The 26,112-nt window shown below is 54.6% G+C and overlaps 1 protein-coding gene across 1 annotated transcript; it reads left to right on the top strand.

Annotated features, from left to right (window-relative positions):
• The first annotated feature begins 653 nt into the window (after nucleotides 1–653).
• On the top strand, nucleotides 654–26,112 carry Ppfia3 (PTPRF interacting protein alpha 3). Its single transcript, XM_042700496.1, has 30 exons — nucleotides 654–1,009; nucleotides 6,309–6,563; nucleotides 6,867–6,968; nucleotides 7,258–7,422; nucleotides 7,731–7,805; nucleotides 8,063–8,137; nucleotides 8,664–8,885; nucleotides 10,772–10,918; nucleotides 11,010–11,144; nucleotides 11,590–11,673; nucleotides 11,854–11,985; nucleotides 12,867–12,929; nucleotides 13,061–13,140; nucleotides 13,546–13,690; nucleotides 14,184–14,371; nucleotides 16,331–16,553; nucleotides 17,110–17,273; nucleotides 17,892–18,019; nucleotides 18,928–19,021; nucleotides 20,829–20,910; nucleotides 21,394–21,594; nucleotides 21,786–21,848; nucleotides 22,008–22,034; nucleotides 23,270–23,445; nucleotides 23,804–23,901; nucleotides 24,100–24,275; nucleotides 24,357–24,425; nucleotides 24,734–24,905; nucleotides 25,186–25,257; nucleotides 25,344–26,112. The coding sequence occupies exons 2-29, from the start codon at nucleotides 6,324–6,326 to the stop codon at nucleotides 25,242–25,244; spliced, it is 3,585 nt and encodes a 1,194-aa protein (XP_042556430.1). The 5' UTR covers nucleotides 654–1,009; nucleotides 6,309–6,323; the 3' UTR covers nucleotides 25,245–25,257; nucleotides 25,344–26,112.

Raw genomic sequence — 26,112 nt, 5'->3', positions numbered from 1 at the left:
AGGACGACGCCCCTTGCCCCCTTCCTCCTCTGAAGCCGATCTACCAAGGAGTCCCCAGTCGTCGCGGCTGGGGCCAGTGGGCGGGGCGGAGCGAACCATCAGTTTGGTCCGCCCGGGTGGGGGTGGAGGGGAGCCCCGTAGGTCGCACTACCGTCTGCGTGGGAGTCGGGGCGGGGGGAGCCGCGTGCAGTTCCCCGGGCGGGCGCAGGGGTGCAGGAGGAGGTGCACTCACCCTTCAGGCACTCACCCCACCTTCCAACTAAAGCACGTCTTTTCCGGGAGCCGCCCTGGCCTTAGAATCCAACCTTTCTCCCCATCCCTTCGCCTGCCCTGCCCGCGCACCCCGTGCGGCGTGAGGGCCGCCGTCGCACCCCACCGCCGGGATCCGGGGTCGCGGACTCGCGTTCCACTCCGCGCGCCACTCGCTCCAGGTGACATCATCCCCCTGCCGGGCTCCGCCTCCCGCCCCAGCCGCCGCACGCCGCGCGCCTATTGGCCGACGCCCCCAGGGCCCCGCCCCCAGCTCTCCGCCCGCGCGACCCCTCCCTGCCCGTGCGGAGGCGGGGTCTGGTCGCCGGCCGGCGCCGAGGCCGTCTCCCATTGGCCACCCAGTGCCGTCTGTCAGTCTCCTGTTAAAGGGGCCAGGACCGCCTGGGAGCTGCTGGGGGAGGGGAGGGAGGAGGAAATTTTTTTGGGGGGGAAGGTGGGATTTGGGGGGCGCTGGTGGGCACCCCTGGATCTGGCGGCTGCGGCCTCGCGGGGGGAGGCTGGACGGTGTCAGTGGCAGGGGGCTATTTTAGGGGCTAGAAGGCTGTAAGACTGTGAGGGGGAGGGGGTCCCCAGCGCCCAAGCCGGAGCAAGAGACGCTGAGCCCGCGCGAGCGGCGGAGACAGGGCTCCAGAGCCACAGATCCGGGCCCCGGCCGCCGCCAGGGGCCCCGCCCGGTCCCCCCCACCCCACCCCACGTCCCTCCTGCAGCCCAGCTCCGCCCGCAGCCGCCGCGGACCAGGTAGGTAAGAGCCCGGCCCAGTCCGCCTGGCAGCGCCCACCCCGGGGACCCCTGCGCCAGCCTCCCCCGCCTCCCGGAGATCCTGAATTCCCTTCCTCGTCCTCCCGGGGACCCTGGGGTCCAGATTCCACAACCCAGCCCAGGAGGCTCAGGCGTGCCCCTGGCCCGAGTGGAGTCCCCCGCCGAACCCCCGAATCCCAGGCGCACTGTCTCCTTGCGCCTCCTCCAGGCCCCAGGAGCCTGGGTCTCCCACACACACACCTTCATTCAGACCCTGGGGACCCCCGGGGAAACCTAGATCCCTCTTCCTGGGCCCAGTGCTGGGAGCTCCAGTCACCGGCCAGGGCTCTGTGAGGTTCCCCCAGCCACCGGCCAGCCCCCATCGTCCCCCCCGGTCCGCACACCCGTGTGGCCAGCTCCAGCCTCTGGTTGGAACAGGCGATGGTGTCTCGGTCCAGGCCGGTTCGTCGACCGTGCTGGACACAGGCCCGCTCTGGAGCTGTCCATGGTCTGCAGGGCACCTGGTGCAGCCGCCGCCAGGGAGGGGGCGCCGGCGGCGCTGGGGATCTCCCCTCCTCCCTCGGCTGCCGCCGCTTCTTTGACCCGGGGATACCCGGGCCACAGGGTTCGGATGGTCAGGCTAGCCGGGTGCCGGGGCGGGGGGGGGGGGGGGGGGGCAGATTCTTAGCACCCTGGCTTTTCATGACTCCAGGTGTTCCCTGAGGAGCCAGGATTTCTGAATGTTCCTGCTTCGTGCATTGTAGGGACTCAGGCAGGCACCCCAACCTCCAGCTTCCACCGGTTCTGTTCATCTGTCTGTGGACACAGCCCTCACTCGGGTCAGGACACAGGAATCCAGTTTTCCAGCCTTTGCTTCCTGTATAGCATCCAGTTTAACAAACCCTTGTGTCCCTCAGACAAATAGACTCAGCCTCCTGGCACCTCAGCATCTGTTCTCTTAGGGACTCAGGCGCCATAACCCTTCTTTTCAGCATTTTTTAAAAACAATTCCTTAGCTCCTATCCCTTTTGGAGACCTAGGTGTCTGTTCCCAGACCTGCATCCTTTCAGAAACCCAGGAACTCAGACCTCAGGTTCTGCACTGTCTGTCCATTCGCCTTTACCTGGACCCTCTGCCCCAGATCTTAAAAAGGATTCTGGCTCCCAAGCTCCTAACCCTTTACCCTTTAACCTTTACAAAGACCCAAGCTCTGCATCTGTCTACCCATCCTGACCTGTATTTACCTCCTCAGCTTCCCATGGCTCCTGACTCCCATTAAACCTCACAGATCACATGGCCTTGACAAACCCTTGCCTTAGCCCCATGTCATCTCAGGTGCTTAAGCTTCCCCAATCTCCTCTCACCCCTAAGGCCTGGAGACTCCCCTAAGACTTGAGGGGTTCCAAGCCCCTCATTGCCTCCCAAGTCCTGTATCATAATGTCCCACACTTCAGTCAGGTACACTCAGGCCAGTGATCCAAACATGAATCCTTTCCTCCAGGTATGCCTGCAGTTTAGGTGAATTATATGCTCTAGAGCCTTCTTGCATATTTCTAGTTGTAAGATGCCTTTTTTTTTTTTTTTTTTTTACTGCTACCAAGCAGTACTAGAACATGTTCAGTTGATATCTCTGTTCTATCTTCAACCAAGATGCGATCTAAGTTCTAAGCAAGATGCTACATTCTGGAAATTCTAGGCATGTCTTCTTTCCATTAATCTTTTTTTGTTGTTGTTGTTTTTTGTTGGTTGTGGGCCTTGAACTCTGGGGTTGGGCACTGTCCCTCAGCTCTTCAGCTCAAGGCCAGTGCTCTACCACTTGAGCCACAGCGCCACTTTTGGTTTTCTGGTGGTTCATTGGAGATCAGAGTTTCACTGACTTTTGCCTGGGCTGGCTTTGAACCTTGATCCTCAGATGTCAGCTTCCTGAGTAGCTAGGATTACAGGCGTGAGCCACTGGTGCCCAGTCATAGAGCTATATCTTGAACCCCACTAGTTTTTGCTTTCATTTAGAGACAGGGTCTTACTGTGTAGCTCAGGTTGGCCTGGAACTCATTATGTAGGCCTCCATTTGTTTTTTCACATAGCTGAATAATAATGTCTTAGAAGCCACGCTTTGATCTTGCCCTCTCTTCAGACATGTTACAGAGTTCTAGCAGCCAGTCTTTACTTGCTCTCAGATGAATTTTCACAGTTCTAGGTTCTGGCCATATCCTTAGCATTATTTTAAGTTCCCTTCTCTTCCCAAGGACATTCTTTCCAACTTTCAGATTCTGTATGTACCAACTAGGCCTTCTAGCTGTCTTCAAATTCTATCAGCTCTGGAATTCATTTCAAGATCTTAAAGCCTGAAAGATTGATGATAAATGTTCTACATTACATTTACCTCCCTCAGGTTCTAGGTTTTCGGCCCATCCATTTCCATCTTTTCTGTTTTCTCTGTGTGGCCTTAGTGTAGGACTCATTGCCTGGAGGATTGTGGGCTTTCTCCTCCATCTGCTACTTTGGCATTCTAAGCGTGTTCTAGGCTTTCTCCTCTTCTAGAGTCTCAGTCTCAAGATGTTCTCATTTCCAGAACATCCCCCTTTCCTTGCCAGTTTAGTTCAATCTTTAATCTCAGTTAATTCGTAATTCTCAGCATGCATCTTCTGTATTTTCCTCCAGATGTTTCCAAGTTCCAGACAAATTATCTGTCTTTGTTTTTCTTCAGCCCTGAGGCATGTTCTGAGTTCAAGAGCATACCTTTTATCTTCCAATTCTAGTATCATTTAGATACATGATTAGAATAAGACTGTGATCCCTGGTAGAATACCCCTGTATTAATACCTTCATTTCTGCTAGACTCAGTTCTGGGTTGTAGCTTGTAACCCTTGATTAAGCTCATTATATATTACATTTGGTATGTTCCTAAGATGCATCATTAAGGCTGGGAAGTTGGCTCAGTGGTAGAGCGCTTGCCTTGCATGCATAAGGCCCTGGGTTCGATTCCTCAGCACCATGTAAGCAGAAAAAAAAAGCTGGAAGTGGCTCTGTGGCCCCACAACTGGACCAAAAAAAAAAAAAAAGAATGCATCATTATACTTCCTTCTATGTTTAGGGTTCTGAGGTAACCCAGGAACTCTTTATTTTTTTCGGTTGTGGGGCTTGAACTCTGGGCCTGGGTGCTGTTCCTGATCTCTTCAGCTCAAGGCTAGCACTCTACCACTTGAGCCACAGAGCCACTTCTGGTTTTCTGGTGGTCTTATTGGAGAATAGGAGTCTCACGGACTTTGCTGCTCAGGCTGGCTTTAAACGTGATCCTCATATCTCAGCCTCCTGAGTTGCTAGGATTACAGGCGTGAGCCACCAGCACCGGGCTCCAGGAACTCTTTTAAGTTATTGGGTTCTTTTGAGCTCCAAACTTCAGTTCTACTTACTCCAGCATGTGGATCTTACTCTCAGGCCTGTGGACGCACATGTCCTTTTTGAACTGAGCAGTTTCGCTGTGCTCTGAGCTTTCTAGATCCTCTGTCCTTCTATGCTGTGTTCTGTCTCTTCAGTGAATCTCAGGTTCCAGAACAGCCTCCTTAAAACCCCTTCTGGGTCCTATCTTCTGAGCAGGTTGCAGCTGGAAAATATGTTGGGTTTCAGCTTAAGGCTAGCCTGTTGTCTAATAAATGCTTTTCCTGAATCTAGTCTCAGAGCTGGGATTTAGGGTGCTAGATTCTAAGATGCACCACTTCAAAGACCCAAGGGTTCAGGCCACCAGCCGCCTCCCCTCCCAGATCCCAGAGATTCTCAATCCCCTGCTCTCTCCACAGGCGTCCCAGGCTTTGGGTACAGTATGAATATTAGGCAGGGCTGGGAATTATTCACTCTTAGAACCGGTTATACCGCTGCCTGTCTGGGGGGAAGGAAAGGAAGGAACACAGTGAAAGTCCCTCCTGCTTTCGACTGGGCCAGCTGGACCTGTCAGACCTGAAATGAAGAGGGTATGGCTCCGGAGCCTCACTTAATGTTGGCCCCGCCCCTGGCATCAGGGATCAAGTCCGCCTCCCTAGAGGCCCCGCCCCTCACCTCCCACACCCTTGGTGCTCTTCCAGGGCTGGAGTTTGGAGGGGGGCGGGGTGGGGGGGGAGGGAAGAATGGTGTTGTAGGGGGTGTTCCTAGAACTCCCTGGATCCTTGATACAGGGCTGTGCATTCGGGTGGGGGGCTTTCAAGGCTGGAAGTTGGGGGTTCTTGGGAGAAGGCTAAAAACTACTGGGAGATAAGGACTGTGTGCTGGCTCTGACTCTAGGATTGGGAGGGGAGAGCTGAAGGCTGAGACTTTTAAGTCTAGAGGTGGTGGCAACTGAGGGGCCTAGCTTCTGGGAACCTGAAGCAGATTTTGGACAGTGAACTTGTGAACAAGCTGATGACTAGCACAGCTGGGTTTCTGTCTTGCTTTTAATTTTGAGGCTTTTCAAGTGAAGTGTGGGTCTTTAAAGTGCTTCTGGAGTTGTGTGTATGTGTGTGGGTCCTGTATCTGGGAAATTGAGAAACAGTAGTTGAGAGGAATAGTAGGTGAGGCCTGTCTTAAAGATATGACACAGACAATCACGTTCTACTGACCTAATTCTGCAATGGAAGACTTGTGGCTTTCTGGCTGGGCCTCAGTTTTCCTACACGTGCAAGTGGGCTGAGGACTCTTCACGAAGTCACAATGAGTGGCTTGGGAACTGCCCCTCTCCCCCATCCCCCAACACCCAGGGTTTAGTTCCATGGTGTGGCCAGGCCTGGGTTTGTTGTCTGTGGCGTCAGACCTCGGTTTCTCCAAATGCTCTTTTTTTTTTTTTTTTTTGGTTGGTCGTGGGGCCTGAACTCTGGGCCTGGACTCTGTCCCTCAGCTCTTCAGCTCAAGGCTAGCACTCTACCACTTGAGCCACAACACCCACTTCTGGCTTTTTCTGCTTATGTGGTGCTGAGGAATCAAACCCAGGGCTTCATGCATGCAAGGCGAGCACTCTACCACTGAGCCACCTTCCCAGCCCTCTCCAAATGCTCTTACCCAGGTAGCCCAGGCTGTTTTCCTGGAAGCAATGTATTTCTGTGTACCTTGCTTTATGATTATAATGGATGAACCTCAGTTTTCCCAGGTAGCTTACGTCTCAGATTTCCTGGTAGAGCCACCCTATGAGGGTGCCTCAGTTTCCCTGTGTTGTGATTGGAGCCTCAAAGCCTCAGTTTCTTCTGTCTGCACCGCCGCACCTCAGTTACCACCGCACCTCAGTTTCCCCCGTGTGGCAACCTAATGTCCGTGCCTCAGTTCTCTGCCTCCGCAGGCCAGCACCGCCGCCATGATGTGCGAGGTGATGCCCACCATCAGCGAGGATGGCCGGCGGGGCTCGGCGCTGGGCCCGGACGAGGCGGGCGGCGAGCTGGAGCGCCTCATGGTCACGATGCTCACGGAGCGGGAGCGCCTGCTGGAGACGCTGCGCGAGGCGCAGGACGGCCTGGCCACGGCGCAGCTGCGGCTGCGCGAGCTCGGCCACGAGAAGGACTCGCTGCAGCGACAGCTCAGCATCGCCCTGCCCCAGGTCTGGGCGGGGCCGGGGCGGGGCCGCCGGGAGGCGGGACCTGAGGAGCGAGGGCAGCCCGAGGGCGGCCCGTGGGCGGGGCTTGGCACTTGGAAGGGCGGGGCCTGGGAAAATAGTCCTTGGCAGGCGGGGCGTGGAGCCTCAAGAGGTGAGGTCTCTGATTGGCTAATCGTTCATGGGCGGAACTAGGCGGCAAGAAAGGCGGGACTTAGCTAGGTTGGGCGGGGCCTTCAAACTGCCTTGGAATGAGGGACTTAGAAAAAGGACTGATTGGTCGTCCCTGTCGTGCCCACTTCTGGACAGGAGTTTGCGGCTCTGACTAAGGAGCTGAACTTATGTCGGGAGCAGCTGCTGGAGAGAGAGGAAGAGATTGCAGAGCTGAAGGCCGAGCGCAACAACACGCGGGTGAGGGGTTTGGGGACAGGGCCCTGGGGACAGAGAGGGCCGTGGGGTGTTGCTGTCCAACTCATTTTCATTCTATATTTCTTTTTCGTGTCTTTCTCTGCTCCCATTTCCTGGCTGGACTCACTTGTTTTTCTTTCTTTCTTTCTCTTTTTTAATCATATGCTCTTGGGCTCTATCCCTGCACTCTCTCTTTCTTGACTTGTTTCTCCCAGTGTTCCTTTGGTTGGTCTCTGTCGCTGTCTTCCTAGCCTCTGGCCTCTTTTCCTTGACTCGTGTTTTATCCCTCTAGCTTCTCCTGGAACACTTGGAGTGCCTGGTGTCCAGGCACGAGAGGTCACTGCGCATGACTGTGGTGAAGCGCCAGGCCCAGTCACCAGGAGGGGTCTCCTCCGAGGTGGAGGTGCTTAAGGCTCTAAAATCCCTCTTCGAGCATCACAAGGCCCTAGATGAAAAGGTATGGATAGCCTGGATGAAGATCCTGGCTGTGATTGGTTGGGGCTATCCTAAGTGGAAGGATCTTTAGTGATTGATTGGTACAGGTTACCAGGCTGGGACCCCTCAGACTGACAACAGAAAAATGAACAAGGGTTGGGGGTACCAGTGGGAGAGGCTGCTTGGTCTGTGGGTGGAGCCTCGTGCCCATTACAGAGAGGAATTTTCATATTATCCTATTACACCTGCCTCTGGGGTTGTTCCAGGGATGTGGGTCTGGTCCGCATCTCATTCTTATCCTACCTCTATCATCCTCTTCCTCATCCCCAGGTCCGAGAAAGATTGCGGATGGCTTTGGAGCGAGTGGCCGTGCTAGAGGAGGAGCTGGAACTGAGCAATCAGGAGGTGGGGGCGGGGACAAGAAGGGGCGGGAACCAAGGAACTGATGGAGAGTTCCATAGGCTGAACACCAATGGGGCTGGATCCTGGGAAGAAGCCAGACCCTCCCAGGAGGAGTGAGAATTTAAGGCTGGGGCTCAGGCCTCCTCTTAAGAAAACAATTGGATGGGAAAGACAAGATGAAAGAGGAAAACTGCCTTTCAGGGGGGAAGTAGAGGTGGGATACTAGGATGTCCTTTGCTCTGGTCTTCTTTTGTTTATAGACTCTGAATCTTCGAGACCAGTTGTCTAGACGGCGGTCAGGGCTGGAAGAGCCTGGCAAAGATGGGGATGGACAGGTAAGAGGTGCAAGTCCCTTCCCTGTGGCATCCAGTCAGCTTCCTAACTTGATTCCCCCCCTCCCACCAGGTACTGGGCTTGAACTCAGGGCCTGAGCCCCCTGTCCCTTAGCTTTATTGCTCAAGCCTGGAGCTCTACTACTTGAGCCAGAGCTCCACTTTCAGCTTTTTGTTGGTTAAAGATTAGAGTCTCACCGGTCTTTTCTGCCCTGGTTGGCTTTCATGATCCTCACATCTCAGCCTCCTGAGTAGCTAGGATTACAGGCATTGAGTGAGCCACTGGTGCCTGGAAACTCCCCAACTTTTGATGGGTATTTTAATATTTGTTTTGCTCCTTACTGACCCTAGGACTATCAAATCCTTAAGATCCTTACTGGCTTACTGCAGGTTACATAGTTAACTCCTGGGACCCCTGGCCACCCATGCAGACTGATCAGGGAAATGCTGATGGACTTTCTTCTTGCATCCTCTCTCTCTGTCTCTGTGACCTCCTCTCTGGGTTCTGTCTCTTCCTCTCTTACCCCAGACCCTTGCCAATGGCCTGGGTCCTGGTGGGGATTCCAGCCGGCGCACAGCAGAATTGGAGGAGGCCCTAGAGCGACAGCGTGCCGAGGTGTGCCAGCTGCGGGAGCGCCTGGCGGTGTTGTGCCGTCAGATGAGCCAGCTGGAGGAGGAGCTGGGCACCGCTCACCGCGAGCTGGGTAAGGCGGAGGAAGCCAAGTCCAAGCTGCAGCGGGACCTCAAGGAGGTGAGGTGGGAGTGCTGGGGGGCTGCCCTGTGTCATTCCCCTGCCCTGGCCTTGCCCCCTTCCTTTTTTTTTTTTCCGGTTGGTTGTGGGGCTTGAACTCTGGGCCTGGTCACTATCCTTCGGCTCTTCAGCTCAAGGTGAGCGCTCTACCACTTGAGCCACAGCACCACTTGCGGTTTTCTGGTGGTTCATGGGAGATAAGAGTCTCATGGACTTTTCTTGCCCAGGCTGGCTTTTGAACCACGATCCTCAGATCTCAGCCTCTTGAGTAGCTAGGATTACAGGCGTGAGCCACCAGCACCCAGCTCCCCCCACCTCTTTTTTTTTTTTTTTTTTTGATTGGTCATGGGGCTTGAACTTTGGGCCTGGGTGCTGTCCCTCAGCTTTTCAGCTCAAGACCAGTGCTCTACCCCTTGAGCCATAGCACCATTTGTGGTTTTCTGATGGTTCATTGGAGATAAGGGTCTCACGGAGGTTCCTGCCCAGGCTGGCTTTGAACCTCCATCCTCAGATCTCAGCCTCCTGAGTAGCTAGGATTACAGGTGTGAGCCACCAGCACCCAGCTTCCCCCCTTCCTTTTTGTCCCAAGTCACTCAGCTCATGGTGGAACCTGGATTCAGTGCTTCAAGAGTGTCGACTCTTTCTTTCTGAGCCTTGGGATTTAGAACTCTAATATGAGTCCTCCATCTGAAAGCATGGGCTAAGTAACTGGTTCTGGTTATTAGATATAGCCATTTTCCTTGTATCAGTATTTCATACTTCTGAAATAAGCCCTGTAATTCTTATTTTATTTATTTATTTATTTTTATTTTATTATTTTATTTTATTTTTTGGTTGGTTGTGGAGCTTGAACTCTGGGCCTGGGCGCTGTCCCTCAGCTCTTCAGCTCAAGATGAGCGCTCTACCACTTGAGCTACAGTGCCTCTTCCGGTTTGCTGGTGGTTTATTGGAGAATAGGAGTCTCACAGTCTTTCCTGCCCGGGCTGGCTTTGAACCACCATCCTCAGATCTCAGCCTCCTGAGTAGCTAGGATTACAGGTGTGATCCACCAGCGCCCGGCTAAGCCCTGTAATTCTTATAACTAAGGTATCTACTAAGAAATGTGGGTCCTGGATTTTTTTTGCCAGTCCTCAGGGCTGTAAACGTGTGTGTGTGTGTGTGTGTGTGTGTATGTGTGTGTGTGTGAGATGGGGGTTGAACTCAGGGCCTGGGTGCTCTCCCTGAGCTTTTTTGCTCAAGGTGAGTGCTCTACCACGTTGAGCCACAGCTTCATAGGTTTTCAGGTAGTTGAGATAAGAATCTCATGGGGCTGGGAAGGTGGCTCAGTGGTAGAGTGCTTGCCTTGCATGCCTGAGGCCCTGGGTTCAATTCCTCAGCACCACATAAGCAAAAAGAAAAAAGCTGGAAGTGGTGCTGTGGCTCAAGTGGTAGAGCGCTAGTCTTGAGCTGAAGAGCTGAGGGACAGCGCCCAGGCCCAGAGTTCAGGCCCCACAACTGGACCAAAAAAAAGTCTCATGGAATTTCCTGCCCTGGCTGGCTTTGGACTTCAATTCTCAGAGCTCAGCCTCCCTACCAGCATGTGGCCTAAAAATTTTTGCTTACCTTTTTCCCTCAAAGCTGGCACTCTACGCCTTGAGCCACTCCTGCACTTCAGGTTAATTGGAGTCTTCCAGAATTTTCCACCTGGGCCGGCTTTGAAACCACAATCCTCAGATCTCAGTCTCCTGAGTAGCTAGGATTGCAGGCCTGAGCCTAGAGCACCTGACATTGAGTCCTGGATTCATTTCCCAGGACACCACAGGGTTCTGGTTTGCTGTTCTAATCCTAGAGCACCCCCATGGCCTTCTGGGAGTTGTGGACTCCAAGGTCTCTTGCCCCCTCCACAGGCGCTGGCTCAGAGAGAGGATATGGAGGAGCGGATCACCACGCTGGAGAAGCGCTACCTGAGCGCCCAGCGCGAAGCTACGTCTCTGCACGATGCCAATGACAAGCTGGAGAATGAATTGGCCAGCAAGGAGTCATTGTATCGGCAGGTGGGGGCCTACTGGGCCAGGGGTGTCGGGGTGAGGCTGGGGTCCATGTGACCTAGCCCTGTTTTGCTCTCCTGGTCTCTCCTTCCCCCAGAGTGAAGAGAAGAGCCGTCAACTGGCTGAGTGGCTGGATGATGCCAAGCAGAAGCTGCAGCAGACACTGCAGAAGGCCGAGACCTTGCCCGAGATCGAGGCGCAGCTGGCCCAGCGGGTGGCAGCGCTGAACAAAGTTAGGATGGAGGGAGGGGTGGGGGCTGGGGGGCGGGGCCTGGAGGGCGGGGCCCAACGGGGCGGGGCTTAAATGGAGTGGGCCCTAGAGTGACAGGAAAGCCTGGATTCTGGGGAACAAGTTGGCCTTGGGGCTCCATCTTGGAATGGAGCAAGATTTGGGCTATTGGGAGTGAGGTTACGTTGTTTTCTAGTGTGGGTGGCCTGTAATCTGAGGGTGATGGAACAGTGACGGCACCCAGAGGAGACAGGGGGGCGGGTCCCGAGTGGAGCTGGAGCCCAGGGAGCGGGATCTCAAGTCCAGTCTGGAAGGGGCGGGGTCTCGCGTCCAGTCTGAGAGTGGGTGGGGCCTCGCGTCCAGTCTGGAAGGGGCGGGGCCTCGCGTCCAGTCTGGAAGGGGCGGGGCCACCGTGCTGAATGGTGCTGAGTGGATTCTGGTTCTCCAGGCTGAGGAGCGGCACGGAAATTTTGAAGAGCGGCTTCGGCAGCTGGAGGCCCAGTTGGAGGAGAAGAACCAGGAGCTGCAGCGGGTGAGGGGGCTGAGGACAGCGGAGAAGATGGGGCTCTGAGGCGGGGATGGGCTTCGGTGGTAGGAGGGGAGGGAGGGCGTGGGTGGAGGCGTGGCTCCCAGCGAGGGCCGGCCTAGTCCGGGGGGGGGGGGGAAGGGGGGGGGGACCTTGAGAGTCCCCGCCTGGCTCTCCTTTGGATAGGCACGGCAGCGGGAGAAGATGAACGATGACCACAACAAGCGGCTGTCGGAAACGGTGGACAAGCTGCTGAGCGAGTCTAACGAGCGCCTACAGCTGCACCTCAAAGAGCGCATGGGGGCTCTGGAGGAGAAGGTGCGCCGGCCCAGGCCGCCCATCACCGCTGTGTCCAGGCCTGCCTCCTGCCGCAATCCTGCGGCCCCAGACACGGCGCCCAGAGCCACGATCCGAGATCTCCCCGAACCTGGCCCTGAATCTAAGCCATCAGTAGATGAATTCTAGGCAGTAACAATACCCCAAGTCCTTAGCTCTTTGGGTTTTTTAAAATTTTTTATTATTATTTTATCTTATTGTCTGTCGTGAGGTTTGAACTCTGGGCCTAGGCGCTGTCCCTCAACTCTTCAGCTCAAGAAGAGCGCTCTACCACTTGAGCCACAGGTCCATTTCTGGTTTTCTGGTGATTCATTGGAGATAAGAGCCTCACAGACTTTCCTGCCTTGGCTGGCTTTGAACCACCATCCTCAGATCTCAGTCTCCTGATAGCTAGGATTACTGAAGTGAGCTACTGGTGCTGGCCTTAGCTCTTTTTTTTTTGGTCGTGGGGCTTGAACTCTGGGCCTGGGCTCTGTCCACCAGCTCTTTAGCTCAAGGCAAGCACTCTACCACTTGAGCCACAGCACCACTTCTGGCTTTTTTCTGTTTATGTGGTGCTGAGGAATCGAACCTAGGGCCATATGCATGTGAGGCAAGCTCTCTACCACTGAGCCACCGTCCCAGCTCCTTTAGCTCTTTCTCAAGTGCCCCAAACACTCAAACCCCAAGTCCTCTGAGATCACACAGAACATCGAAGCCCAGGGCTTCCAGGGCTTCTCACCCTAGAGGTGTCTTTGGCCCCATGACCCTCCCTCCCTTGCAGCTCCCCATTTGTCCCCACTGGAATCTTCCTGGGGCTGTTGGCAGCCCCTAGGGCATGTCTCCTTCCTTCCCACTCCCTCACTTCACCCCTGTGCCCACAGAACTCATTGAGTGAGGAGATCGCCAACATGAAGAAGTTACAAGATGAGCTGTTGCTTAACAAGGTCTGGGGTGGAGGTGGCCAGGGTGGGGGTGGGGGGGAGGCAGGGAGGAGGGAGAGGAAGGAAGGGGAAAGGAGCCATGATTCTGGAAAACAAGGCTTTCTGACTTGATTTCTCCAACCTCCTCTCTCCAGGAGCAACTCTTGGCTGAAATGGAGAGGATGCAGATGGAAATTGACCAGCTTCGGGGAAGGCCGCCATCCTCTTACTCTAGGTAATCATAGGCCACCTGCCCCTCCTCTGCTCAGGGAGATGTTGTTGTGGTGTACGCACTCTACCACTAAGCCATGCCACATGCCCAGCCCACATCCCTCTCTCTCTCTCTCTCTCTCTCTCTTTTTGGTCAGTGATGGGACTTGAACTTGGGGCCTGGACGCTGTCCTTAAGCTTTTTCTGCTCAAGCTCTCTACCACTTGAGCCACAGCACCGCTTCCGGTTTTCTGATGGTTCAGTGGAGATAAGAGTCTCAAGGACTTTCTTGCCTGGGCTGGCTTTGAACCACGATCCTCAGATCTCAGCCTCCTGAATAGCTAGGATGAGAAACATGAGCCACCAGCTCCTGGCTTCCCTCTAATTTTTTACCTCAACTCTATGACCTCTGTCTCTCCCATGCCCACAGGTCTCTTCCTGGCAGTGCCCTGGAACTCCGTTACTCCCAGGCCCCCACGTTACCTTCTGGTGCCCCCCTTGACCCTTATGGGGCCAGCAGTGGCCGGGCAAGCAAGAGAAGCCGCTGGTCAGGAGTAAAGGATGAACCCTCCAAGGTCAGCTGCCACCTCTGGGGCCTGGACTAAGGGGGCTTAGGGGGGCCGCTGAGGGGAGTGGAGGCCAACCTCTGGGGCTTAGGTGGGAGGCTGGGTTGAGAGGCAGGGTTTCCTGGACTCATCCATCTTCTCTTCTTTCCCTCCCTCCCCCACCTTCCCACAACTCCATCATCCCTGGCCTGCCTGGGTGTCCTGTTACCTGGTGAGCACCTGAGAGTACTAATGGGTGGGGGGTACAGTGCCCTATCCCAGCGTGGGTGGGGCCAGGTCAAGACATGAAGTAGGCTGGGTCTAGGAAATAGGAATCCGAGAGGAGCCAATCAAAAGTGTGGGCAGGGCCTGGGGTGAGTTGGGGGAGGAGTTAAGAAAGGAACCTGTCCATTAAGTAGCTGGGCTGGGCAAAGTGGTGCCACTTGTAGGCAGGATCAGAGAGGAAAGCAAAGACCCGGAACCACCACCTGCTCAGTGTCCCTCTGTCCCCATACAGAGACAGGATTGGGAGCGGTCTACCCCTGCAGGATCCATGCCGCCCCCATTCCCCGGGGAGCTGGATGGCTCCGATGAGGAGGAGGCAGAGGGGATGTTCGGGGCCGAGCTGCTGTCCCCCAGTGGGCAGGCTGACGTGCAGACCCTGGCCATCATGCTTCAGGAGCAGCTGGAGGCCATCAACAAGGAGATCAAGTAAGGCCAGGCCTAGGTCTACTTGGCTTGGAGCTGACCTTGACTTGAGCTGACTTCACAACCCCTCTGGCTTCACTTCTTTCTTTCTTTTTCTTTTCTTTTTTTTCCAGTCCTGGGGCTTGAACTCAGGACCTGGACACTGTCCCTGAGCCTCTCTGTGCTCAAGGCTAGCACTCTACCACTTAAACCACATCCTCACTTCCTATCTTTTCTGTTTATATGGTACTGAGGAATTGAACCCAGGGCTTCTTGCATGCTAGGCAAGCACTCTACCATTACGCCACATTTGCAGCCCTGGTTCCGCTTCTCTCTGTGCCGATCTCCACTCCCATCATCATAATGGAACCCCAATCCAATCCTCCCCCCAGTGAATGAGGATACTGTGTCCCGGCAGATCCCTCCAGAAATCCTCATGTACTGTCGTGTATAAGTCCCTCAGCCAGGACTCAGCATTTCCAGGGGTGCCAAGGACTGGGTTTCAAATTTTCAATTCAGTACATCAAGAATCTTCCAGAACAGCACAGATTCAATGACTTCATGTAACTGGTACTCAAGAATCTTCCAATTCCTTAGGATTCTCCACATAATCCAAGATCCCCAACTCAAAACACGAAGAATTCATCCACCCTTGAACAAGAGCCATGAAATCTCAAGTTTAGACCTCCAGAATTTCTACCTAGTACAACAAAAGTGTGTGACTTATTTAGAAACCCCCATCTCTATCCACCCTGATGGCCCAGAAATTTGCCTTAGTTCTGATCCTGGGGCTTGAACTCTGGGCCTTGGTACTGTCTCTGAGCTCCTTTTGCTCTAGAATAGCGTTCTACCACTTGAGCCACAGTGCCACATCTGGTTTTTTCTTTTCTTTTTTTTTTTTTGGGTCCAGTCGTGGGGCCTGAACTCTGGGCCTGGGCACTGTCCCTCAGCTCTTCAGCTCAAGGCTAGCGCTCTACCACTTGAGCCACAGTGCCACTTCCAGCTTTTTTCTTTTTGCTTATGTGGTGCTGTGGAATTGAACCCAGGGCCTCAGGCATGCAAAGCAAGCGCTCTGCCACTGAGCGACTTTCCCAGCCCTACATCTGGCTTTTTCTGTGATTAATTGGAGATAAGAGTCTCACAGACTTTCCTGTACCAGGCTGGTTTCAAACAACGATCCTCAGATCTCAGCCTCCTGAGTAGCTAAGATTACAGGCGTGAGTCACTGGTGCCCAGCTTACTTGGAAGTTTTCTAAGAAAACATTCTTCATGGGCATCCAGCACATAAGAACAACATAGCTGCTGCCTTCCATTCAAACTCAGACTGGAGTTATCCATTGTCACATAGTGAGAGAATGACTCCACAGGCTTCGATGGTATTGTGTGATGACTTTGCCCTTGTGATCTTGCTTGGAGCATTATTTCTTCCCCATAGGAACCTTTTATATGATTTTTAGTTTTGTGTGTGTATCAGTATTGGGGCCTAAACTCGGGGGCCTGGGTGCTGTCCTTTAGGTTTTTCACTCAAGACTAAAGCTCTACCACTTGAGCCTCACCTTTACCTCCAGCTTGTTTTGGTGATCCATTGCAGATAAAGGCTCTTGGACTTTTCCTACCTGGGTTGACTTTAAATATCCATAGTCAGATCTCAGCCTTCTGTGTAGCTAGGATTACAGGCGTGAGCCACTGTTGCTTGGCTCTTTCTTTGTTGTGAATTTGTCTGACAGCTTGGTTCTCTTCTGAGCTAAATTGATCATGGCTCCTGATCTCCCTGACAGCCCTAGTCCTTCCATGTTCTCCTGAGCCTGTCAATCACGCCTTGTCTCCCCTTGAATCTAAGAAGCCATGCTGAACTCGCCCAAAGTTTCTAACTTCATTCTTCTTGCCCCACTGAACTTTCTCATCACAGATTCCCTTCCCTCAGCACCCTGTCTTTCTATTTCTGTCTGTCTGTGTGTCTCTGACTGTTGCTTCCTGCCCCAGGCTAATCCAAGAGGAGAAGGAGACAACAGAACAGAGGGCTGAAGAGCTGGAAAGCCGAGTGTCCAGCTCTGGCCTTGATTCCCTGAGTCGATACCGAAGCAGTTGCTCTCTGCCCCCGTCCCTCACCACCTCCACCCTTGCCAGCCCGTCTCCTCCCAGCTCAGGCCATTCAACACCTCGCCTGGCACCACCAAGCCCTGCCCGTGAGGGCACCGACAAGGCCGTGAGTATTCTAGGGACAAATATATATATCATCCAAGCACTGGTGGCTCACATTGCCTGGTGGCTCACACCTGTCATCCTAGCTACTGAAGAGACTGAGATCTGAGAATTGTGGTTCAAAGCCAGCCCAGGCTGGAAAGTACATGAGACTCTTATCTCCAACAAACCACCAGAAAACCGGAAGTGGCTCAAGTGGTAGAGGTCTAGTCTTGAGCTGAAGAGCTCAGGGACAGTGCCTAGGCCCAGAGTTCAAGTCCCACAACTGACCAAAAAAAAAAAAAAAAAAAGATATATATCTCTTTATGACCTTAATGCCTGCTTTCCTCTTTGTAGGACTGGTTACTCCTTAGCATTGAGGCCAAGCAGTTCCCACTCATGACACCAGAAGCCAAGGTGTATAAATATGAGCTTGGCTGGGCTCCAAAGAGCTGTAGGCATTGTCTTTCTGCCCCCCAACCCTGTGTCATCCCAGACTCCCCCATAGACATCCCCATTCATGGGCAGCTCCCAAGATGACCCTCCAAATTAATCAAACCCCTGTGTTTCTCTGTCCTCAGAATCATATCCCCAAAGAGGAAGCTGGGGCTCCACGAGGGGAGGGACCAGCTATCCCAGGAGACACGCCACCCCCCACTCCCCGCTCAGCCCGTCTTGAAAGAATGACCCAAGCCTTAGCACTGCAGGCGGGGTCCCTGGAAGATGGGGGACCTTCCCGGGGAAGGTGAGCCAGGGGACAGGCAGTGAGAGTGGGGAGGAGCTTGCCTGGAAGGCTCAGCTGGGAGGAGAGAACTTTGGAAGGAGAATGGTCGAAGGCCCAGTGCTGTGGCTCAGGCTTGTCATCTTAGCTACTCAGGAGGCTAAGATCTGAAGATCGCTGTTCAAAGGCAGCCTGGGCATGAAAGTCTGTGAGACTCTTATTTCCAGACTCTTATCAACAGAAAACTGGACGTGATGCTGTGACTCAAAGTGGTAGAGTGCTCGCCTTGAGCAAAATGTACTCAGAAACAGTGCTCAGGCCTCAGGGCCTGTTCAAGCCCCATGACCAACAAAAAAGAAAAGAAAAGAAAAAAATGGTGGAAAGAGTGTGCCCTGGGGCTGGGAAGGTAGCTCAGTGGTAGAGCGCTTGCTTTGCATGCCTGAGGCCCTGGGTTTGATTCCTCAGCACCACATAAGCAAAAATTAAAAAGCTGGAAGTGGCACTGTGGCTCAAGTGGTAGAACGCTAGCCTTGAGCTGAAGAGCTGAGGGACAGTGCCCAGGCCCAGAGTTCAGGCCCCACGACCGGACCCGACAACAACAACAACAAAAGAGTGTGCCCTGACTCTCTCCTGTTTGTCCAGTGAGGGTACCCCAGATTCCCTTCACAAAGCCCCCAAGAAAAAGAGCATCAAGTCATCCATAGGCCGGCTGTTTGGCAAGAAAGAGAAAGGGCGAATGGGACCCCCAGGCCGGGACAGCTCTTCTCTGGGTAAGTACTATCGTTCATGCTAACCTTTCTCCCCTTAGTCCCTCCCTTCCTCCCTCCATCTTTCCATATTCACCAGACATTTGCTCTGGTGTTTACGCACGTGGTCATTCATGTTGAACGCAAACGAGTAGGAGCAGGGAAAAAGAAATGACTCTGTGGGGTGTGCCTGGCTATGGAATGGGCCAATAAAATTTACTTCATTTATGTGGTTTTGAAACTGAGCGGGGCTGGGAATGGGGTTTAGTGGTAGAGTGCTTGCCTAGCATGCATGAAGCCCTGAGTTCCATTCTTCAGTACCCAATTTACAAGGCCCCTTAGGGCCCAGACTTTCCTGGCGTGCTTCTTTGTATTATTTATTTTTTCTGGCCCTGGGGCTTGAACTTAGGGCCTAGGTGCTGTCCCTGAGCAAAAGTTAGTGTTCTAGCACTTGAACCACAGCTCTACTTCTAGCTTTTAGTGGTTAATTGGAGTTAAGAGTCTCAGAGACTTTTTTGCCTGGGCTGGCTTGAACCATGGTCCTCAGATCTCAGCTTCTTGTGTGGCTAGGTGACAGGTGTGAGCCATGGGTGCCCAGCCCTGGCATCCTTCTTACTATATCCTTCTATCTTTTTTTTTTTTTTTTTTGGTCCGGTCATGGGGCCTGAACTCTGGGCCTGGGTGCTATCCCTCAGCTCTTCAGCTCAAGGCTAGCGCTCTACCACTTGAGCCACAGCACCACTTCTGGCTTTTTTCTTTTTGCTTATGTGGTGCTGAGAAATTGAACCCAGGACCTCAGACATGCAAGACTACCACTGAGCCACCTTCCCAGCCCATATCCTTCTATCTTTACTATCTTTACTATGCTTCTCCCCTGGGGTTCTTTCTTTCCCTTTGAGACTTTTCAAACTTTGATCCTCCCCTCTCTCTAGCTGGAACCCCCTCTGATGAAACACTGGCCACTGACCCTCTGGGGCTAGCCAAGCTGACAGGCCCAGGAGACAAGGATCGAAGGAACAAGAGGAAGTGAGTTTGTGGCCCTGTGTGTGTATGTGTGTTTGTGCAGACGCACATGCATGCATATGAGCTTATTTGAAGAGGGGTGGTGGTGATGGAGACAGACAAGACTAAAATGGTGGTAGGCAGTACCTAGGATGCTTAACTTCCTTACTTCCTTGATGGGAATCTGGGAACATCTAGAAATTGTGTGTGTGTGGGGGGGGGGGGGGGCGGCGAGGGGGTGGGGTGTCATGGGGCTTGAACTCTGGTCCTTGGCCCTGTTCCTGAGCTCTTCAGTTCAAGACAAGCACTCTACTGCTAGAGTCACAGCACCACTTCTGGTTTTCTGGTGATTAATTGAAGATAAGAGTCTCACAGACTTTCCTGCCCGACTGGCTTTGAACTGCGATCCTGAGATCTCAGCCTCCTGAGTAGCTAAGATTACAGGAGTGAGCCACCGGCACTTGGCTGTTGTTGTTGTTGTTGTTTTTTGGTTGGTCGTGGGGTTTGAACTCTGGGCCTGGGCACTGTCCCTGCGCTCTTCAGCTCAAGGCGAGTGCTCTACCCCTTGAGCGACAGCACCACTTCTGGTTTTCTAGGTTTATTAGAGATAAGAGTCTCACAGACTTTTCTGCCCAGGCTGGCTTTGAACCATGATCCTCAGATCTCAGCCTCCTAAGTTGCTAGGATTACAGGTGTGAGCCACTGGCACCTGGCTAACTTGGCTGTTTTTATCTTTTTCTTACTGGTGTTGGGGACATGGTTGAGACAGGCATGTTGGCGCACACCTGTAATCCCAGTTTCTTTTCTTTTTCTTTCTTTTTTTTTGTTAGTCATGGGACTTGAACTCTGAGCCTGGGCACTGTCCTTGAGCTCTCAAGGCTAGTGCTCCACCACTTTGAGCCACAGTGCCACTTCCTGTTTTCTGGTGGTTAATTGGAGATAAGAGTCAGGGCTGACTTTGAACTGCAATCCTCATTATCTCAGCCTCCTGAGTAGCTAGGATTATAGGCATAAGCCACCAGCACCCGGTTTTCTTTTCTTTTTTTTTTTTTTTTGGGTCCAGTCATGGGGCCTGAACTCGGGGCCTAGGCGATGTCCCTCAGCTCTTCAGCTCAAGGCTAGCGCTTTACCACTTGAGCCACAGTGCCACTTCCGGCTTTTTTCTTTTTGCTTATGTGGTGCTGAGGAATGGAACCCAGGGCCTCAGGCATGCAAGGCAAGCGCTCTACCACTGGGCCACCTTCCCAGCCCCAAATCTGTGAGACTCTTATCTCCAATTAACCAGCCAAAAAAGTGGAGGTGTAGCTTAAGTAGTAAAGCTCCAGCCTTGAGCAAAAGGTTTTGAGGCCCTGACTTTAAGCTGTAGTACTGGCTCAAAAACAACAATGAGAGCTGGGAATGTGGCTTAGTGGTGCAGTGCTTGCCTAGCATGCATGAAGCCCTAGGTTCAATTCCATAGTACCACATAAACAGAAAAAGCTGGAAGTGGTGCTACAGCTCAAGTGGTAGAGTGCTAACCTTGAGCAAAAAAAGCTCAGGGAGCCGGGTGCCAGTGGCTCACGCCTGTCATCCTAGCTACTGAGGAGGCTGAGATCTGAGGATCACGGTTCAAAGCCAGCCCGGGCAGGAAAGTCTGTGAAACTCTTATCTCCAATAACCACCAGAAAACTGGAAGTGGCGCTGTGGCTCAAAGCGGTAGAGCACTCACCTTGAGTAAAAGATCGCAGGGGCAGCACCCACAACCAAAAAAATAAAATTAAAAAAAAAACAACCCATGGAAATGCTTGAGGTCTCTGGCCCTGTCATGCCCTCCTCCGCCCTTCCCTGCCAGGCATGAACTTCTGGAAGAAGCTTGTCGCCAGGGACTGCCATTTGCTGCCTGGGACGGACCGACTGTGGTCTCCTGGCTGGAGGTACTGGGGCTCAGAAATGACATGTTTATTGAACCCCAGTCCTGTGACAGTCCCACCAAAGGCTGGCTGGGTCTGCCTGGAACATGCTTCAAGCCCAGTTGGGGTGGGGAGGGGTAGGGAGGTTCTGATGGGAGAGGAGGCAGACTCCTGTCAATGGGAACTGATTCTCCCCCCCCCCCCATCTTGCCCACCCCACTTCCGGTCTGACCTTTTTCTCTTTGTGTCTCTTCATGCCTGTGTGTGGGGCTCTCTCTATTTTCTCTTTCTGTTTTTCCCGGTATCGGGGTGTGTCTCTGGATCTCTGTCCTCCTTTGCTCTCTCTCCCTTTGCTCCTCGTACCTCTCCACCCCATGTCTGCCTCGCCCCTGTTTGTCATCTGTCTCCCCCTCCCCCTTCCTTTGTGTCTTCCATCTCTCCTTCATGTTCTGTCTGCTCTGCATCCTGTCCTCTCCCCCCCCCCCCCACCATTCCCTCTGCCCTCAGCTCTGGGTAGGCATGCCCGCATGGTATGTGGCTGCCTGCCGTGCCAATGTCAAGAGCGGTGCTATCATGGCCAACTTGTCAGACACGGAGATCCAGCGTGAGATTGGCATCAGCAACCCCCTGCACCGGCTCAAGCTGCGCCTCGCCATCCAGGAGATGGTCTCCCTCACTTCCCCCTCGGCGCCTGCCTCCTCCCGCACGGTGAGCGTCCAGAGGCAATGATTAGACTTCTGTCTCTCGAGAAAGGATCACTCCTTCCCACTGTCACCTGAAGGGTGTGGGCAAGAAAGCAGCTCATAAATGAATGGCTGGGATCCCTGGAGCCTCCCTCCACTCGGGGTCCCTTCCTCTCTTGATAGTCTGTTTCATCATTAACATCTCCCACGCCTCAGCCCACAGGAAACGTATGGATGACCCACGAGGAGATGGAATCCCTTACAGCAGCCACGAAGCCCGTGAGTGCCCCCTGCTGGCGGCCTTGGGGGTGGCACTAACCCTCCCCGGGGGTGGAGGCGGGCTGTGAGTCTGTGGCTATCCTCTGTCTGTCCCTTTCGTCCTCCTTTGCCTGCCCCTTAACCCCCCCCTTCTCTCCCCTCTTCCCACTAACGGGTCAGGAGACCAAGGAGATCAGCTGGGAGCAGGTAGGGGCGCGGGGTGGGACGGTGGGGTGCATGACCAGGTTGTGCATGCTGCATGGATGCCCCTCCGTCTCTGAGCCCTGCCCCTTCCTTTGACAGCCAGAACATTCCATCATTTTCTTGGTGGTGAGGGACAACACCATCTCATCTCTGGACTGGCTCATTGGGGTGTGGTGGGGCCCATGTGGAAGCCCCTAGTCCACAGGCAGCCTAGCAGGGGGGCCTAGGGGGGAGAAGCTGAACGGTCTGGTTATGGTTGATGGAAATGGGGGGGGGGCACAGGCAGCTGCATGGTTCCAGTTTTACCTGGGCTTATGATGGATGGGGGAGGGGGCCTCAGGTTGGATGAGAAAGTGGGGAGAACCAGCTCCCTTTTGTTCTCAGGAAAGGGGAGATATGGGCTTATCTGAGCTGGAGGTGGGATATTGGTTTGTGACCTGTGACTTTAGCCAGGGGGCGATGTGGGTGTCCTTAAGCTACAGGGAGCGAGGGACTTTGGGCAGATCCAGAACTATCTCCTGGGCCAGGTACAGCATTAGGCTCTATTTTCTAGAAGCACAAGGATTTCCAGATCACATTAGAGGAGCTCACTTGCCCTGACTAGGAAGAATAAGCATGCTGGACTCAGTTGGGGCAGAGTTAAATGGCTGCTTCTCAAAATGGAATGTAAATTGAGTGCTGGTGCAGCTCACGCTTGTAATCCTAGCTACTCAGGAAGCCGAGATCCTGCCTGGGCAGGAACGTCCATAACACTCATATCTCAAGTTAAGTAGCAAAAAGCCAAAAGTGGGGGTGTGCCTCAAGGGGTAGAACACTAGCCTTGAGTGTAAAAGCTAAGGGACAGCGCCTAGGCCCTGAATTCAAGCCCCAGTATTGGTACACACAAGCTTGCACACATGCATTCACAACACACACACACACACACACACACACACACATTGACTGTGTAGGTCAGGTCACTGGGAGTTGTGGAGACACAGATGTGGATCTCAGCAGGTGGGGTCCAAGGCAATTCCAGTATATTGGTGGCAGGATGAAGCTGAAGACTCAGAGCCACAGTTTGATTCTCTTCTGTCCTAATGAAGGCAGAGACACTTTGGGCTGGTCTCTTGTCCCAGCAGATGGGTCACTGTCTGACTCTTGTGTTGGGGGGGGGGATTGGGTGGTACTCCTTTCATCCACACATGGGAAGGGGTGGAGGGCCTGACACCCCCTCCCTCACCTGCCCATGGCCCCAGATCCTCGCATATGGCGACATGAACCACGAGTGGGTGGGGAACGACTGGCTGCCCAGCCTGGGGCTGCCCCAGTACCGCAGTTATTTCATGGAGTCACTTGTGGACGCCCGAATGTTAGATCACCTCAACAAGAAGGAGCTCCGGGGCCAACTCAAAATGGTGGACAGCTTCCACAGGTAGGAGCTGCCTGGTGTGTGTGTGGGACTGTCCAAGGGGAAGCTCCACCCACTAGACAGCCTTCAGCAAATGAGGCTGGCCATGGGAAATTCTTAGGAGTATCTTTGACACAGTAGAAAATTCCGACCCATCCACTAAGAAAGTCCATTGGAAAAGTTCATATCCAACACGGCTTGGCTCATTAGCTCCAGCCCCGGTCCAGGTTAGCCAATAGAAGCTGTCCACTGGCAACGTCCAGCCCTCTTTGGGGGCAGTGGTCAATACAGATGCCTGGAACAGCCGATGGGGGGTGGGGGGCGGTCAGAGCAGCAGCCACTGGGCGTGGGCTCCTCTGTGACTCCACTTCCCGCTGTCTAGGGTGAGTCTGCATTACGGGATCATGTGCCTGAAACGACTCAACTACGACCGGAAGGACCTGGAGCGGAGGCGGGAAGAGAGCCAGACCCAGATCCGAGGTGAGACCCTGTCGGAGCCAGGTGGAGGAGCTCGAGGCAGGGCGGGGGCAAAAGAGACGGGGGGAGGATGGGGGAGAGAAGCGTGCAGTTATTAACGTGTGTGTCCGTGGGGCGGGGAGCCGGCCGGGGACGTGGCCGGGAAGGAAATGGGGTCCGGGTATGGACACCACTGCTGATGAGGGGCCCTTCCATCCCCAGATGTGATGGTGTGGTCCAACGAGCGGGTCATGGGCTGGGTGTCAGGGCTGGGCCTGAAGGAATTCGCCACGAACCTCACCGAGAGCGGGGTACACGGGGCGCTGCTTGCCCTGGACGAGACCTTCGACTACTCGGACCTGGCCTTGCTCCTGCAGATCCCCACGCAGAACGCGCAGGTGAGCCGCCGCGGGGCCCGAGCTCACGGGGCGTCGCCCACTCGGACCGCCCCCTTCAACCTCCCTCACCTTCCCCTCCAGGCTCGACAGCTCCTGGAGAAGGAATTCAGCAACCTCATCTCCTTAGGCACTGACAGAAGGCTGGACGAGGTGGGTGCGACTGCAGATTTCCGAGCAAAAGGGGTGGGACTTGGCCTTACCAATCAATCGTAGTTGGAGGCTGAGTCCGGGCAGGGGCGGAGCTAACTGAGAAGTGACATCCAGGAGGCGGGGCCAGGGGAGAGTTGATATGCAGGGGGTGGGGCTGAAGGAGAGCTAACGCCCAGGGGCGGGGCTAAGGCAGAACTGACGCAAGTGGGCGTGACCAAGAGATGCCATCACGGGGCGTGGTCTGTGGAGGGGGCGGAGTCAGAGCTGGGTTCGCCTCCCTTCACCGTCGGCTCCGGTGCTGTACCTAGGACAGCGCCAAGTCCTTCAGCCGCTCCCCGTCCTGGCGGAAGATGTTCCGAGAGAAGGACCTCCGGGGTGTGACCCCCGATTCGGCTGAGATGTTGCCCCCCAACTTTCGTTCGGCGGCAGCAGGAGCCCTGGGATCGCCGGGGCTTCCTCTCCGAAAGCTGCAGCCCGAAGGTAAGGAAGTCCTAAAAGCGGACAGTGCGATCCTTCCCTTTGCTCTGGGTGGGAAACCGAGCGCGACTCAACCTTCCAGGTCCCCCCCCCCCCCCCCGCCTCCAAAAAATTCCAGTATTCTTCATTTTCTCTCCCACGTCTCCTATCCAGAGTGGGGGAAGGGAAAGAAAACTGATGAAGAGCCTGGTCCGAGGGAGGTAGAGGCCAGAGCCCGCAGAAACACTGCGGGAATCACTGGGGGTCGCGTGCCAGTCTGAATCGGGCCTCACTCTCTCTCCAGGCCAGACTTCTGGAAGTTCCCGGGCAGATGGAGTTTCGGTCCGGACTTATTCCTGCTAGTGTAGGCTTCCAGGTGAGGATTGTACTGGGTGATCTTGGGGTGCGGGGAGACACCCCCGTGATCTTAACTAGTGGGTGCACTGACCGGCGTCAATACAGGTGACCGCACTTGGATGGAAGACTGGGCCATCCCCCCTCCTACCCAGAGAATGGTCTCGCCCAGGGAGAAGCGTCCTGGAGCCGGCGCCGCGGACCGGACCACCTGTACAGACAAGCGGGGGAGTGCGTGTCCCCCGCCGCACAAATGGACTGGGCCTGGACCAAACCATATGAACTGGACTGAGGGAGGGAAAGAAGAGGGCAGGCAGCGATTCCGCCCCCAAACTTCCGCCTCTCTTTTCTCTACTTTGTAATTTATTGATCAGCTTCCGATGGGAGACCGGTGCCCTTCACCTGCGGAAAGGGGCGGGGCTTCCCTCCCGGGCCGCATGCGGGGAGAGGCTGCCCCCTTCCCCTCTTTCCTGACCAGTCGCGGGGCCCAAGTTTTCCTTCTTCTTCGTCCGAAAGGAGGGGAGGGGGGGACTCGCTGCTACAAGCCTCGCCCCCTGTGCCACTCAGCCCCGCCCTGTGAGGTCCCCAGTCCCCGGGGGGGGGGTCATCTGCGGGCTGGCGGGGTCCCTTTCCCCTCCCCCGTGTCTCGTGTCCCCGGGGCCTCCCCGCCCCCCCGTGCTGTGGCCATGTCCGTGCCCCAGGGGTAGGGGGTGCAAAGTGCGCCCCCCGGTTTCCCTCCGGCTCCGGGGTTTGCATGGGAGAATCCTCTTTCCAAGATGCCACTGGGCGACATGGCATGGGGTGGAGGGCGGTCGGCGTGGAGCCCTCGCCCCCCCACCCCCGACTCTTAGTCGGCCCCCCAGGCCCCAGGCGTCAA

Source organism: Dipodomys spectabilis, unplaced genomic scaffold (genome assembly GCF_019054845.1).
Source record: "Dipodomys spectabilis isolate Male_0828 unplaced genomic scaffold, ASM1905484v1 ptg000266l, whole genome shotgun sequence".
Lineage (NCBI taxonomy): Eukaryota > Metazoa > Chordata > Mammalia > Rodentia > Heteromyidae > Dipodomys > Dipodomys spectabilis.
This window is presented reverse-complemented; position numbering and strand designations above follow the sequence as displayed.

Coding starts and splice junctions, on each gene's coding strand:
- Ppfia3 (XM_042700496.1), top strand. CDS start 6,324: ATGATGTGCGAGGTGATGCCCACCATCAGCGAGGATGGCCGGCGGGGC. Junction 20,911..21,393: donor CTGTGGTCTCCTGGCTGGAG/GTACTGGGGCTC, acceptor CTCTGCCCTCAG/CTCTGGGTAGGCATGCCCGC. Junction 24,426..24,733: donor CTGACAGAAGGCTGGACGAG/GTGGGTGCGACT, acceptor TGCTGTACCTAG/GACAGCGCCAAGTCCTTCAG.